This window comes from Peromyscus californicus, unplaced genomic scaffold, assembly GCF_007827085.1.
Source record: "Peromyscus californicus insignis strain IS unplaced genomic scaffold, ASM782708v3 Scaffold_12__1_contigs__length_115047231, whole genome shotgun sequence".
Classification (NCBI taxonomy): domain Eukaryota; kingdom Metazoa; phylum Chordata; class Mammalia; order Rodentia; family Cricetidae; genus Peromyscus; species Peromyscus californicus.
In genome coordinates this window covers 108,022,460-108,037,192 of record NW_026294413.1, presented here as the reverse complement: position 1 = coordinate 108,037,192, position 14,733 = coordinate 108,022,460, and the positions used below count along the sequence as shown (strand labels likewise).

The following is a 14,733-nucleotide window of genomic DNA, read 5'->3' as shown; positions in this document are numbered from 1 at the left end:
TTCAAAAGTCTGTAGAACTTCCGATCCGAAAAATTGAGTTCCACTCTTAGCCTCGGTCAATTAAGCCTTTACAAAGAGGGGCGGGGCCTGTAGGAAACTGACCGTGGGGGCGGGGGGTGAGGGGGGAGCCGAACAGAACATCCCGCGCTGCTGATTGGCTGACACGAATGTCTGTTCCCTTCTGCCTCCGCCCCATCTCCGAGCTGCCTAGCCACTGGAGGCGGTTGCTCGACGCCGGCCGTAGTGCCAAACAGGCAGGGGGCGGGCTCCGGGGGGCGTGCCCGAGCGCGCCCCGCCCCGCCCCCGCCCCGCCCCCGGCCCGGCGCGGCTGCCTCCTCCGCGCGGCGTCCTCGGGCTCCCTCAGTCCTCGCGGCACGCCGTTGCCTCTCCGCCTGAGAACGCCCCGCGCCCGCAGCCCGTTCCCGGCGCCAGCGCCGCTCTCCGCGGCCAGCGCTCCGCACAGGGTCGCCCGCCGCGTGCCCGTGTCGGCCGCGGCCTCACAGTGCCCCCGGGCGGGCCATGGAGGCGGACGGGGCCGGCGAGCAGATGAGACCGCTACTCACGCGGGTAAGGAGCGGGGAGGCCGAGGCCCGCAGACAAAGGCGGCGGCGGCGGCGCGGCGGGGCTGCCGGCGGCCTCTGTCGGCGGCCGCGCGCCGCTGTCGCCTTTGTGTGGCGGGGGTCGCGGGGGCCGGCAGCCCGCGGCCGGCCCGGAGCCCTGGCGGACGGCTCCCCCGAGGGCGCGCGTGTCCGCCGGCCGCAGCGCCCCGCTCGCAGCCTCGCGGCGCCGCCGCCGTGCTCTCCCGCCGCGTGGACGCCGCGGTCCTTCAGCCCGGCTGCTCTTCCTGCGCCCGCCGCCCGTCACCTCTGGCCGGACCGTCGGTGCCAGCGCTCTGTGGAGTGTCGGGTCGCCGGCCAGGAGAAGGACCGTGTGGATGTCCTCCTCCGGGCCCCATAGAAAGAGAAAGGACCGCGTCACCAGCCCAGCGGACCCCGCTTTCCCAGTGACACTAGCAAGCTGCTTGAGTAGCCGTGGGCTTGCAAAAGTGGGGTTCTCATTTAGACGGAGGACAAGTGGCCCTTTCTCAAGAAACAGGGCTGCATATGTGCTCCACAGCGGAGACTGTCTTCTTTCATGGGCTATGACTCAAAGGATGGGGTGGTATTAATTTTCCTACTTGCAATTTTTACTCTGACCAGCGAAAGGGGAGGGAAGCTTGCAGGGATAAAAATTTTCCAGTCTTTTCACAGCAAGGAAAACAACTTTTCACTTTCCTTTTTTAAATTAGAATTTTTCTTAACGTCCTTATCCCACGTTAATTTTAAGATTATTGTGGAGGCCACGGGCAGTGGTCATTCATTATTACTTCACCATATTCAAATAGAAGTTCTTTAAATATAAAGGGGAACTTGAGTCTGAAGACAGTGAATTCGTTCGGCAGTGGTTATGGGTTTGATGGGTCACAGTGATGGCGTACTGGAAACTTTAAGGATTCTTTTTATGGTTTTTGAATGAACTGTTAGGCAGCACCTTCTCCAAGAGTATCTGCCAAATACACTGTTGCTTATCCTTAACCTTATTTGCACATTTTCAGCAGAACAGTAAACAGTATCAGTTTTCATAAAGCTGGGCAGAAATGTGTATTCTCAAACACTGTCTTCTTAAGCAGACGTAGTACATAATACTGCCATGGCCACTCATTCATTCATTCTGTGCAGTAACTTATTAAGATATGTACTGTAGTGTCCAGAGTAGAACCCGCTTTTTCCTAATAGCTTCATTCAAAGGGATGTGGGTGTGTCTACAACGAAGGACAGGATGGGACAAACATGGCAATGAACTCTCGGTTCTGGTATTAGTGGCATGGTAGGAGAGTATTTTGGAAAGTCATACTCCCTAAGTCTTTGGGAGAATAAATGTCAGTAGTAAACTTACAGAAATTAATAATAGAAATAAAATTCAGCAAAATTTTCAAAATTTTCTGACCAGAAGAAACCGTGAAAATGGGTGAAATGGTGGAGGGTGCTCTGATTTTTGAAAAGTGGGACACTGACAAAGTTAGAGTTTCCCATGTTCACTTTACTTTGATAAGTGAAAGTCATAAAAATGAAATACTCTGATGTTTGCCAATTGTAACTTTTTCTTTCTTTCTCTTTCTCTCTTTTCCCTTTTCTCTTTCTTTCTTTCTTTCTTTCTTTCTTTCTTTCTTTCTTTCTTTCTTTCTTTCCTTCCTTCCTTCCTTCCTTCCTTCCTTCCTTCCTTCCTTCCTTCCTTCCTTCCTTCCTTTCTTTTTTTTTAAACAGGGACTCACCTTGTCCTTCAGGCAGGCCTCAAATTTGCTAGTCTTTCTGTCTCAGCCACACTAGTGCTAGGATTACAGGCATGAGCCACCATGCCCAACTCACTTATAACTTTTGGTTCACAATAGACTGGCCTTGCCAAAAGAGTAGACTAAAATCGATACTTAGGTACCACCTTAAGTTTATAATTATGCAAAGAATTGAGTGGCCATTAAGTTGGTGGCCATTTATATTACTCTGAAAATGGGGCCCATTCTTTTCATAATGTAGTATCTAAGGTTTCTTCTCCTAGAATTATGATTCTCACTGACCATAGCATTGGAAAGAAAAATCTTACCTTGCATTATCTCTTGTTTTGAGGGATTAAACAGGGTGAGGGAAATCTCACACATGCTAGGCTTGTGCCACCATGTCTGGCTGCAACTTTTGTTTTGCTTTAATAAAAATATCACCTTTGTAGGTGTCACTTAGAATTTATCAAAGTCTTAGTTTTTAGTGTAGAGTAAGTAGTTGTTTGTTAGTCATATTTTCTAGTGTAGGCTATAAACAAATGGTAGCATTTTTCTAGCAATAGCAAATAAGCTTTCTTTTGAACATTTTGGGAATGTCCCATGAAAAGGTTGCTTCTATGATTTCTTTCATTATTAGGCTTTTTGTTGTTTTTATTTGTTTGTTTTTCAACACAGCTGTTATAGGTCTGTGTTTCATCTCTGACTGTCCTGGAACTCACTTTGTAGACCAGGCTGGCCTTGAATTTACAGAGATCCGCTTGCCTCTGCCTCCTCCTGAGTGCTGGGATTAAAGGAGTGTGCCACAACCCACCTGGCTTTTTTTTTTTTTTTAATTATTATTAAAGGCAAGGTTTCTGTGTATTTGAGGATGATCTTGAATTCACCATATAGCCAGAACTGGCCTCAAAATGCATCAGTCTCCTGTCTCAGCCTCAAATGCTGGGATTATAAGCATATTTTACCTCACCCAGCTTCATTTCATAGATATTAAATGTCTCATGGATACTGGGTGCTGGGAAAATAGACATACAAGGTAGATGGAGTCCTGCCTTCAGTGAGTTTGTTTTGGCGTGTTGGGAGAACACAGTGATAGCCTTTACATTCCACTTGTGAATGCCAGTTAAAACATTCATGAGTCTGTTAGAAATAATTCTTGAAAAATAGGTATTAGGCTAAATGTAATAAGACTCAAATAACCCAGCTTTTGTGAGGCTGTAAATAGCCTCATTTTGGGGAACTGGGTTGCTATTGACAGCTTTTAGGTATATGGCACCTCAGGAGTATTACCAGAACTCCACTAACCTTTTTGGCTTATTCTTGGTAATTTGAGTTCCAATTTGAGTTCATGGGTTTGTAACCGTAAAGGGAGAGGCAGCACACCTGTCATCTGTCTAAGGAAACTGAACTTGGATTGGGGGACCATTGTATCTATCCTGAGACAGACGAGGGCTGCTCTCAGAGGAGCCATCACAGGGTTTCTTTTGATTGAGCAGAGGATATGAAAATTAGCATGGTCTTATACTAAACTCTTATTAGTTGAGTAGATTAAAATTAAAAGCCAAAGTACCCTGGCATTGGAGGAACCTAGTATAACATTTTAGTGGCATGTGGCGTGCTAGCCAATATATATATAAACTTCGGTAGTTACTTGTCAACATCCTGTAATGGGTTGTTTTTCTTCCTCTTTCTCTCTTCTTTCTTACTCTATCTTACCACAAATAAGATCTTAGAGCGGATAGGATTTGCAGCTACACAAAGGGACGTTTATGTAAAGGAACATAGGGGTTGTTTATAAGGTTAATGCTATGAGTTATTTATAGATAGATACATAGTTTTTTTTTTTTTTTTTTTTTGTTTTTTGTTTTTCGAGACAGGGTTTCTCTGTGTAGCTTTGCGCCTTTCCTGGAACTCACTCTAGTCCAGGCTGGCCTCGACCTCACAGAGATCCGCCTGGCTCTGCCTCCCGAGTGCTGGGATTAAAGGCATGCGCCACCACCGCCCAGCTGATAGATACATAGTTTAAACATTCTTTTTGGTGTGTGTTTGTGAGAGAGAGAGAGAGAGAGAGACACAGAGACAGAGACAGACAGACAGACAGAGACAGAGAGACAGAACAAAAGAACAAGAACACATAGAGGTCAGTTACGGGTGTGGAAGTCAGTTCCAGCTCACCATTTTTCTGTCTCAACCCTCCATACAGCTGGGGTAATAATCAACACACACTATTTTACACTCCTGCAGTTACCACTTTTGTACATTTAGTAATTCTCAGTTTTGAAGTAAATGTATCAATAAGAAAATTATAATTTTTATTAATAATAAAATATGTATCTTCTTTGTTTACCAGCGTATCACATATTTTATTGAGATTTAATGATTTGGACAAGTTTAGAGTTGTGTTTTTGAAGATGCTTAACCACCAAGGGGGCCTGTGACTGGTGGTGTGATTCAGGCTGTAGCAGTGCTGGGGTCTGTGACTGGTGTTGTGTGATTCAGGCTGTAGTAGTGCTGGGGTCTGTGACTGGTGTTGTGTGATACAGGCTGTAGCAGTGCTGGGGTCTGTGACTGGTGTTGTGTGATTCAGGCTGTAGTAGTGCTGGGGTCTGTGACTGGTGTTGTGTGATTCAGGCTGTAGTAGTGCTGGGGTCTGTGACTGGTGGTGTGATTCAGGCTGTAGCAGTGCTGGGGTCTGTGACTGGTGTTGTGTGATTCAGGCTGTAGTAGTGCTGGGGTCTGTGACTGGTGTGTGATTCAGGCTGTAGCAGTGCTGGGGTCTGTGACAGGTGTTGTGATACAGGCTGTAGCAGTGCTGGGGTCTGTGACTGGTGTTGTGATTCAGGCTGTAGCAGTGCTGGGGTCTGTGACTGGTGTTGTGATTCAGGCTGTAGCAGTGCTGGGGTCTGTGACTGGTGTTGTGTGATTCAGGCTGTAGCAGTGCTGGGGTCTGTGACTGGTGTGATACAGGCTGTAGCAGTGCTGGGGTCTGTGACTGGTGTTGTGATTCAGGCTGTAGCAGTGCTGGGGTCTGTGACAGGTGTTGTGATAGGCTGTAGCAGTGCTGGGGTCTGTGACAGGTGTTGTGATACAGGCTGTAGCAGTGCTGGGGTCTGTGACTGGTGTGATTCAGGCTGTAGCAGTGCTGGGGTCTGTGACTGATGTGATTCAGGCTGTAGCAGTGCTGGGGTCTGTGACTGGTGTTGTGTGATTCAGGCTTTAGTAGTGCTGGGGTCTGTGACTGGTGGTGTGATTCAGGCTGTAGCAGTGCTGGGGTCTGTGACTGGTGTTGTGATTCAGGCTGTAGCAGTGCTGGGGTCTGTGACTGGTGGTGTGATACAGGCTGTAGCAGTGCTGGGGTCTGTGACTGGTGTGATTCAGGCTGTAGCAGTGCTGGGGTCTGTGACTGGTGTTGTGTGATTCAGGCTGTAGCAGTGCTGGGGTCTGTGACTGGTGGTGTGATTCAGGCTGTAGCAGTGCTGGGGTCTGTGACTGGTGTGATACAGGCTGTAGCAGTGCTGGGGTCTGTGACTGGTGTTGTGATTCAGGCTGTAGCAGTGCTGGGGTCTGTGACTGGTGTTGTGATTCAGGCTGTAGCAGTGCTGGGGGCCGGATATTAGAAAAGTGCTAGGTTGGCCTGTGACTGCTATAGCAAGAGTGGATTAGAATATTATGTGGTTATGATACAGATTTGCATTTATCTGGAACTGATACTATTTGAATTTTAATGCATTTAATGAAGCATTTTTTTAACCTCAACAGTATAGAAGTGAAGAGTTACAGCACATTTTGACAAAATGCATTAGTGTTTTAAATACCCTATTCTTTCTTGTGCAGAGAGTGTTATGTGGACTAAAGCCATTTGCTTCCCATTCTGTTCATATCTCTGTGGAGATCTTCCTCTGCCTGTGGATTCCAAGATTGTATTACTTATTTTCTACTAGATTGCCCAGTTTGAGAAGCTGTTGGTTGTATATCATTTCTGATGAGGATTAAGATGTATCTTTGAAAGTAGAGTCACACTCGTAAGATGCACATTTGATTAGAAAGGAGTGTGGAATGGTTTCTAAAGGAAGGGCGATAGAAAGTTTTTCTTTGCAGCTTTCTATAACATATAATTAATAACTTGGTGTGCTTGTGCTTTGTATACTTTTATATACACAGTTTTCCCTACCTAATAATATTTATTTTTAAAAATTCTTTTTGAGACAAGTGTTGCTGTGTAGCCCAGGATTGCTTGGTACTCATCTTCAGCTCAGGCTGGCCTTGAAATTTTAGTCCCCCTCCTGCCTGCACCTTCACAGTGCTGGGATTACAATTGTGTATCAGTACATTAACTTACTGGCAGTCTTCATTTTGGGAAAATACTAAAGGTCTACAGAATCTCTTTTGCTTTAAAAATCAATGTATTCAACAAGAAAATGAATCAGATTCATGTAGAGCCTCTTTCTCTTAAATCTTCCTGGTAGAACTACAGATGCTTTTGGTAAACGTCTCCTAGGAAGCATCTAAAGAGTCTTACTCTGTAGCCCTGTTTGGCCTGTATAGACCAGACTGTCCTCGAATTCACACAGGTCCTCTGCCTCCTCATTAAAGGCATGTGTTTATACATAGCAGAAAAAATTTGAGCCTAGGCTGACCTTGAACTCACTGCTGACCTCAAACTAAGGCAATTTTCTTGCCTACATATATGCACCACCACACCAGCTTCTAATTCCTCCTTCTTCTTCTCTCCTCTCCATACCTCTCTCCTTCTCCCCTCTCATCTTCTCCCCTAACCCCCTCTTTCTGAGATTGGGCATCTCACTACGTAGCCCAGGTTGGCCTCAGACTGCATTGCTCATGAACAGAATCTCTATCCTCTTTCCTTAGTCTCTTGTCATACTGCCATGCCCAGCAGATGATTTATGTCATGGGTTGACATTACTTCATGAGGTGTTAATAGAATCTTCTAACATATGAATTACCTAATTTTCATGTTGTGAAGGTACTTCATCGATGCTATGGTTTATATAGTATATAATAGCTCAAAAATCCTAACTAATGTTAATGAACTGCATAACTCCTACCTAATTATGTACCGAATTCATTACTAATACAGTGAGCTGCATACCACCTACCTAATTGTGTACAGAGTTCATTTATCCTTTAGAAATTGGAGTTTGTAGTTACTGATGTTCTTTCTAATTCTGTTTACATTCTACCCAGGAATTCGAGTCAGTGAAGTGTAAAGGAAAGGTTAGGGGCACTATTTAAAATGCAATGGCTTAGGTATAAGGAAGTAACGGTTTGGCGATTGTACTGCTTATTTTTGTCAACTTGACACAGGCTAGAATCATCTGAGGAAAAACATCAATTGAGAAAATGCCTCCATCAGACTGACCTGAAGACATGGCTGTGAGGCATTTTCTTGATTAATGATTTCTGTGGTATGATTCAGTTCACTGTGGGCAGTGCCACCCCTGCACAGGTGGTCCTGGCTTGTATGAAAAAGTCAGTTGAGCAAGCCATGGAGAGCAAGTCAGTAAGTCACATCCTCCATGGCCCCTGCTTCAGTTCTTGACTGCAGGTTCCTGCCTGGGTTTCTCTTGATGACTATAAGCTAAAGTAAGCCGTTTTCCCTAAGTTGTTTTGGTCATGGTCTTTATCACAATAGAAAGCAAGCCAGGACAGTGATGTACAATATGACTTTGTTCCTTTCTTTCTGAGATGGTTTGGCTGACCTTCGACTTTAGACGACTTTTTCTGACTCCTGAATGCTGTAATTACAGGTGTGCCACCATGCCCAGCTGGTGGATACACTGTTGTAAACCTAGACTTTCCCCTTGAGAAAATACTTACCTTTTAATTGAAATTCATAATTGTTTTTAAGTTATCCATAACGTACTTAAGATTCATATATATATCTCAAAGTTATTAAATGTTTTAAGTCATTTAAGTTATGAATAAAATAGTCATAATTTTTTAAGTTCAAGGGCTAGGGATGTGTGTAACTCAGTGGAAAAACACTTGCTCAAGGTGCTTAAGGGACTGCAATTAGATCTCCAACATCCTGAGAAATAAACTCAACAAATAATCCAGGTGAATTGGCATTTGCTAAAATTATAGGGACACAGTTGTAGGGGACACTGGTCATATTGTGTTCCTGGTTTTATTACAAGGGGCACTGTTTACCAAGTTTTTAAAGTTAACATTGGGAAAAAGATCATTTTTCCATCTTTTGAAGTTATTTGTCTTTTCAAGAAAGTATTTTTATGTTTGTTTTTCATTATAAGCCTTAGTGTATGTTCAGAGATTACACAAAGTAACAAAACCCACTAAAAGTTCTTTTTTGTTGTGTTTGTGAGATATTCACTTATTTTGTAGCTCAGGCTAGCTGTGAACTTGGACATAACCTTCCTGAGTGTTGGGACTGTAGCAAGTGCCCACATACTCTGAGGGCGTTTCATTTTTTGTTTGTGTTTTGAGATGAATCTTGCTGCTTTATTGCCCAGGCTGTCCAGGAGTTCAGTACTTCACCTCAGCCCTTCCTGGTCTGGGATCTCAGACTAGCCACTTGAGCCCTGTCCTTGATTTAACTGGAGGTAAGGCTTTATTTAAGCAGGTGGTAAGTATTGAACACCAGGAACATAGAAATCAGTTTTTACCAGTTTTAGATATTTTTAAATTTTAGATAGTTTTTGGAAACTATGTATTTTACTTGTTTGCTACTCCTTGTGTGGTTTTTGCTTTATGGAAACCATGGGTTTTTCATATACATGATTATAAATGACTAATGACAAGAAGGATTTCCAAGCTCAGATTAGATGACAGCTGTTACACTGTTCTGGAAATGCTGAAATGTGCTATTTCTAGTCCATCTTTAAGAATTACTATATAATAGGAACCTTTGCTTCTCATCTGTTTTTAATTTTATGGTTTGGGGTTTGTGGACACTCTTTATGACTACAATTGCCCCCTAGCCTCATAGTGCACTCCTCAGTGGGGGCCTTTTAGGAAGAATGGGGTGATCTTACCTACTCCCAGTTGTCAGGAAGAGCTGCCTTGGGTATTTTTGCATGTCATACCTGCAGGGTACAGTTTTCCTTGGGATTATTTTTGCATTTGGGAGACTTAGTTTCCCTTTTGCTAAGAATTTGGGATTCTTTCAGAATAAATTTAACCCTCATTCAACTTTTTATTTTGTCTAGCTATTTTATTCAGAAATAGGGAATTTGAGAAATGATCATAAGTTCTACATACTTTTTCAAAATAAGACAAAATTCAGAGACAGCACAACCCAGGCCAACACATTCATAGTTTCAGACAGTCTTACCACCAGGTGGCTCCTGGCAGCCAACACACCTTTGTATTCTTCTGCCTGCTGCAACTTTAAGTGCTGGATTACAGGTATTGCCCTGCTGGCTTTATGCATTCTACTACAATGCAGTTATTTGGCTAATCTGTTTAATTAAAATCTGTAGTCTTAACCTTATTTAGAAGGATCCAGAGTAGAGCCTCTGCTGAGAAAACAGAGGAAGCTGGAGCCAGTGCAGACAGTGATTTCCGGTGGAACTGAGAAAGAAATATATGACAGAGATGAGAAGGTTAGAGGTAGCTATTCCCTAAGACCCTTTCCTAGTTGTCCTGTAGTGTTTGGTCATCATTTCTTGGATCCCAAAGAGAACTCTATGTACTTTCAGAAAGAATCTGGGAAGTTTAAACAAAGTTCTAATAGAGAAACCAAGAGAAGCCTGCTTAGTAGCCTCACAGAATTTCTGTTTTCTTACTGAGATAAGAAGTCCCAATTATGAAATAGCAATAATATAAGAATTCAGATTAAAGCATTGCTAAATTGCTATGCAGGTCAACTGGCAGATCAATTTACCAATTATAGCAAATGCTTGTTGCCTGCATTCAAAGCTACTCTTTGACACTTCTTTTGGACATTTATTTCAACAACTCATATTCAAATGAAAATTACTTCATAGTACAACAGTGTCTATGCTGAACAGAATACAAACTAAATTTTTAAGTACATTTATTTAATAATTTTAGCAAATACTTGATTAGATATTTAACTTAACATTCTCCAAAGTGCAGAGATCCCAAACATATTCCCAGTATTTTCCATATTCTCTAACAATACCTTTTTTTTTGTAGATAAGAATAAATACTTTCTGACTGGATCTGGTTGTATAGACCTGTAATTCCAGCTATTTGGGAGGCTGAGGCAGGAACATCACAAGTTGAATCCCCATTTAGGATCCAGAGTGAGTTCAAGGCCACTCTGGGGAACTTATTGAGACCCCTGTCTCATAACAAAAAGTAAAAAGGAGGCAGGTTTATATAGCTCAGGACTAGTCTTTCCTAACATGTGTGGGGCCTTAACGATTGTAGCAGAATTAATACTTAGAGGAAATAAGGAGGTAAAGAAAAACAACTTGGAGGTTATTGGGCCAAAGATTTGGGTCTGGGTGATTTCTTGCCCCTCCTCATTTGTTTACATAGTGGCAAATTTTATGAGAGTAAACGGACAAGAATTAAAGAATAGGAAAGGAAACAGGACCGAGCCAGGAAGATTGCCAGCTTGAGGCCAATCTGGGCTACAGAGTGAGGCTCTGTCTCCAAAGAATACATAAAGAATAAAATGGGAGAATGGTATAATAAACGAGGAATTTAATAAAGTCTTTGGGAATGTGAATGCAGGTGAGGCTACTCATTTAGAAAATCAATAGGAACTCTAAAACAGGTGTCTATTTCTAAGAAGAAATGAATAGAATTCATTTTCTTCAACAATAAACTTTATTCCCCTCTTCACTCAATTATCTAACAACATTTATCAAGGAGCAGACATACAATATTCCAAGACCCAGTTGTTCAGTTTAGTGTGTTCAAGTCTCTAAAATAAGTTGAGAATGGTTGAGGTATTGAACAGGAAGGAAACACGGGCTAGGAAGACGGCTCAGTGTTAAAGAGCACTTGCTGCTCTTCCAGGCACATCCATTGCAGCTCTCAGCCCCCTGTAACTTCTGTTCTCGAAGATCTGACACCTCTCCAGGTGCCTACATGGGATCCAGGCATGCGTGTGGTGCACAGACATAAATGTAGGCAGAACACACGTACACATAAATAGCGAAGTAGACCACAGGCAGTGTTGGAGAAGGGAAGTAAGGTAGACCTTTGGCTTGGACTCTTTCTGAGAGCTGTGGATATTAAATGGGGGAGCAGTCGGTACTGTCTCCTCCAGGCAACTCTAGAGACAGTTATGTGGAAGCTGGAAGCCAACGAGAAAGTTACCATGTCTTCCAGGCCAGTAAAGATAGAGGCTTGAGCTGTGATGATCAGAGAAAGTAAAAGGAGAAGCAGGCTGCCTTAAGATCCATAGGCAGCCGAATCAGCTGGATTTGGCACTTGACTAAACTAATAGAAAAGCACTGGGTAGTAGTCATGTTTCTACGAAGCGGCCAAATAAGAGGTAAATGTAGAGAAGAGAATGTCGTTTAAGTTTAACTCTTCCCTGTGTAGCCCTGGCTGCCCTGGTACTTTTTTGTTTGTGTGTTTTTGTTTTTCAAGACCGTTTTTCTGTGTAGTTTTGTGCCTTTCCTGGAACTCACTCTAGACCAGGCTGGCCTCAAACTCACAGAGATCTGCCTGCCTCTGCCTCCCAAGTGCTGGGATTAAAGGCGTGCGCCACCACTGCCCGGCTCGTCCTGGTACTTTTAATGACTTTGAATTAGCAATGGTTCTCCTGCTTCAGCCTCCAGTGTTAGGGTTACATAATATGCACTCCTGTCTTAGAATTCAACATATCTTCAACATAACTTAGCAGTTTGAGTTCTGCATGGGCTGCATAGCAACACTGTCTCAAACCCAGAACCAAACCAAACCAACAAAAGTGCAGAGCCAAGAGCTAATGACTTTACAGTATGTTTAGTAGGTCTGTGAGATGAGTGTAGAAGTGCTCTGGTTTGACAGCCATTTTCATATGTGAAAGTTCAGTAGACTAAGGCCTGAAGACTTGTTCTGTAACATTTGGAAGCACATAGAAAAATGTTTTTCAGCTCCCTTTTATGGATTTAAAAGTATTTTATGGAAATAGCAATAGGAATACAGAATAACATTTGTGTGCATTTATATTTCTGTGCCCTGGAAAACAAGTATATTCAGTAAAACTCTTTAAGTTCAAGATGTGTTTAGGTCAGTTTTTGTGAAAGGATGAAGGCTTTGCTTTATGTTTGATTTTACACATCTTCATACTGTTGCTGAGATGGAACCAGATAGATTTAAATTTTTTTCTTCAGGTTCTTTAAAATTAGTAGTGCTCCCTGGTTATTTCCAAAGCAGTAGATTTCTTTGTGGTTGGGCCCAAGGTATCTTTTTACCTTCCAGTGGACATTTGGCAGCATCTGTGGATATTTTAGTTTATCCTAACTTTGGTGTGTGTGTGTGTGTGTGTGTGTGTGTGTGTGTGTGTGTGTGTGTGTGCGTGCTTCTGACATCTGTTAAGTAAAGACTTAATATGTGATGACCTACCAGTTGTACAGCCTGCTAAGACAAAGTAGTACATAGGCCAAAATGTCATTAACACTAAGGTTTAGTGTCCCTGTCCCAAAGGACTTGATTCAAGAGTTATAGAGCAAGAGAACAAAAGTGTCAAAAGAGGGAAGACAGAATAAGTTTATCATAGTTTACTATATTAAACCACACACACACACACACACACACACACACACACACACACACACACACACACATATATATATAGCCCAGGATGGCCTTGAACTTATTGTTTTCCTTCATGTTGGGGTGACAAACATACACCACCATACCCAACCATATTTGATTTTTTTTTACATGTGTGCATATGTATGTATGTATGTACACATGTATGTACACATGTTCATATGTGTATTGGGTGTGCATGCAGAGGCCCAAAGTTGATGTCAAATGTTTTCCTTGATTGCTCTACAGTGTCTTTATTGAGGCAAAGTTTCTTGCTAAACTTGAAGTTGCTTTTGTGGCTAGTCTGGCTACTCAGCTTGACTCCAGGGATCCCCTATCACTTCTCTTCACTACTGGAATTACAGGCAGCTGCCATGCTTGCATGGCTTTTATGTGGCTGCTGGGAATTTAAACTCAGGGCTGCCCATTTTTGCAGAAAGCATTTTATTCACTAAGCTATCTCCCCAACCCATATTTTGACTTTGTTGTTGTTGTTGTTGTTATTTGTGTGTATAGGTGTCTGAATATGGGGTATGCTAATGTGTTTGTGTCTGTGTGTATACATGGAAGCCAGCCTTCCCTCCTTCCCTGAACCTGGAACTGTGTCCGGCACCCCCCCCCCCACACACACACACCCTCAGCTTCTAGCTTAGAAGCCAGCAAGCCCCAGTGACCATTCTTTCTTCACCTGTCGTTGGTGCTGGGGCCTCAGGGATGCACTGAACATCCAGCTTGTTATGTGGTCGCTGGTATCTGGACTCTGGTCATTAGCCTCGCTTGGCCAGTGTATGTTTGTTTGTTTGTTTCTTTCTTTTTTTTAATTTTCCGGAGCTGAGGATCGAACCCAGGTCCTTGTGCTTGCTAGGCAAGTGTTCTCCTACTGAGCTAAATCCCCAACCCTTTGGCCAGTGTTTCTAACCAGTGAGCCAATTTCATACATATATACAATGTATCTTAATACCGACTCCCCTCCAACTTCCTCTGTACCTTCCTGAGGCTTCTTCCTTCCTTCACCTTCATATTTTCCTCCTCCTACTCTTCTTTTTTATAACCATTGAGTCCAGTTAGTGCTGCAGGCACCTGTGTGGGTGTGGGGCCACCCACTTGAGCATGGGAGACCTAGTATTGCTGTATCCAGAAGAAAAATGATTCCTCTTCTCCTGATCCTCAGCTTGGTGTTGAAGCTCATGAACCTTCTCCATCATTGCTGGAATGCTAATTGGCTTGCTCTTGTGCAGGTCTAATTTGACTTTTTATTTTAAACTTGTGTGTGGGTGGGGGCTCTTGTCTGAGGGGATCAGAAGAAGGTATCATCTCTTGGAGCTGTAGTTACAGATTGTTGTAAGCTGTCTAACATGGGTGCTGGGATTTGAACTTGGGTCCTCTGGAGGAGCTACAACTGCTCTTAATTGCAGAGCCAACTGTATCCCCTAGTTTAACTTTTTAAAACTATATTTAGATAAGTTGGAGTTTGTCCTTACCAGGTTTACCTTTTTAATTTCTTAGGTAAAATTTTCTAGCTAAGTGTAGTCCAATATGATCACTGCATCTTTTTTTTTTTTTTGGTTTTTCGAGACAGGGTTTCTCTGTGTAGCTTTGCGCCTTTCCTGGATCTCGCGCTGTAGCCCAGGCTGGCCTCGAACTCACAGAGATCCGCCTGCCTCTGCCTCCCGAGTGCTGGGATTAAAGGCGTGCGCCACCACCGCCCGGCTGATCACTGCATC

General features: G+C 43.2%; 1 protein-coding gene across 7 annotated transcripts in view; it reads left to right on the top strand.

Annotated features, from left to right (window-relative positions):
- Positions 1-352: 352 nt before the first annotated feature.
- Positions 353-14,733, top strand: part of Slc4a7 (solute carrier family 4 member 7) — a 91,877-nt gene continuing 77,496 nt past the window's right edge. For 3 of the 7 annotated variants that reach the window (XM_052734082.1, XM_052734085.1, XM_052734081.1), the window contains exon 1: positions 354-567. In XM_052734082.1, the coding sequence (XP_052590042.1) occupies positions 520-567 (48 nt within the window). In that variant the 5' untranslated portion in view covers positions 354-519. Of the gene's footprint in view, positions 568-14,733 lie in introns of all 7 variants that reach the window. The other 4 variants (XM_052734084.1, XM_052734086.1, XM_052734083.1 and 1 more) reach the window with 2 other exon arrangements.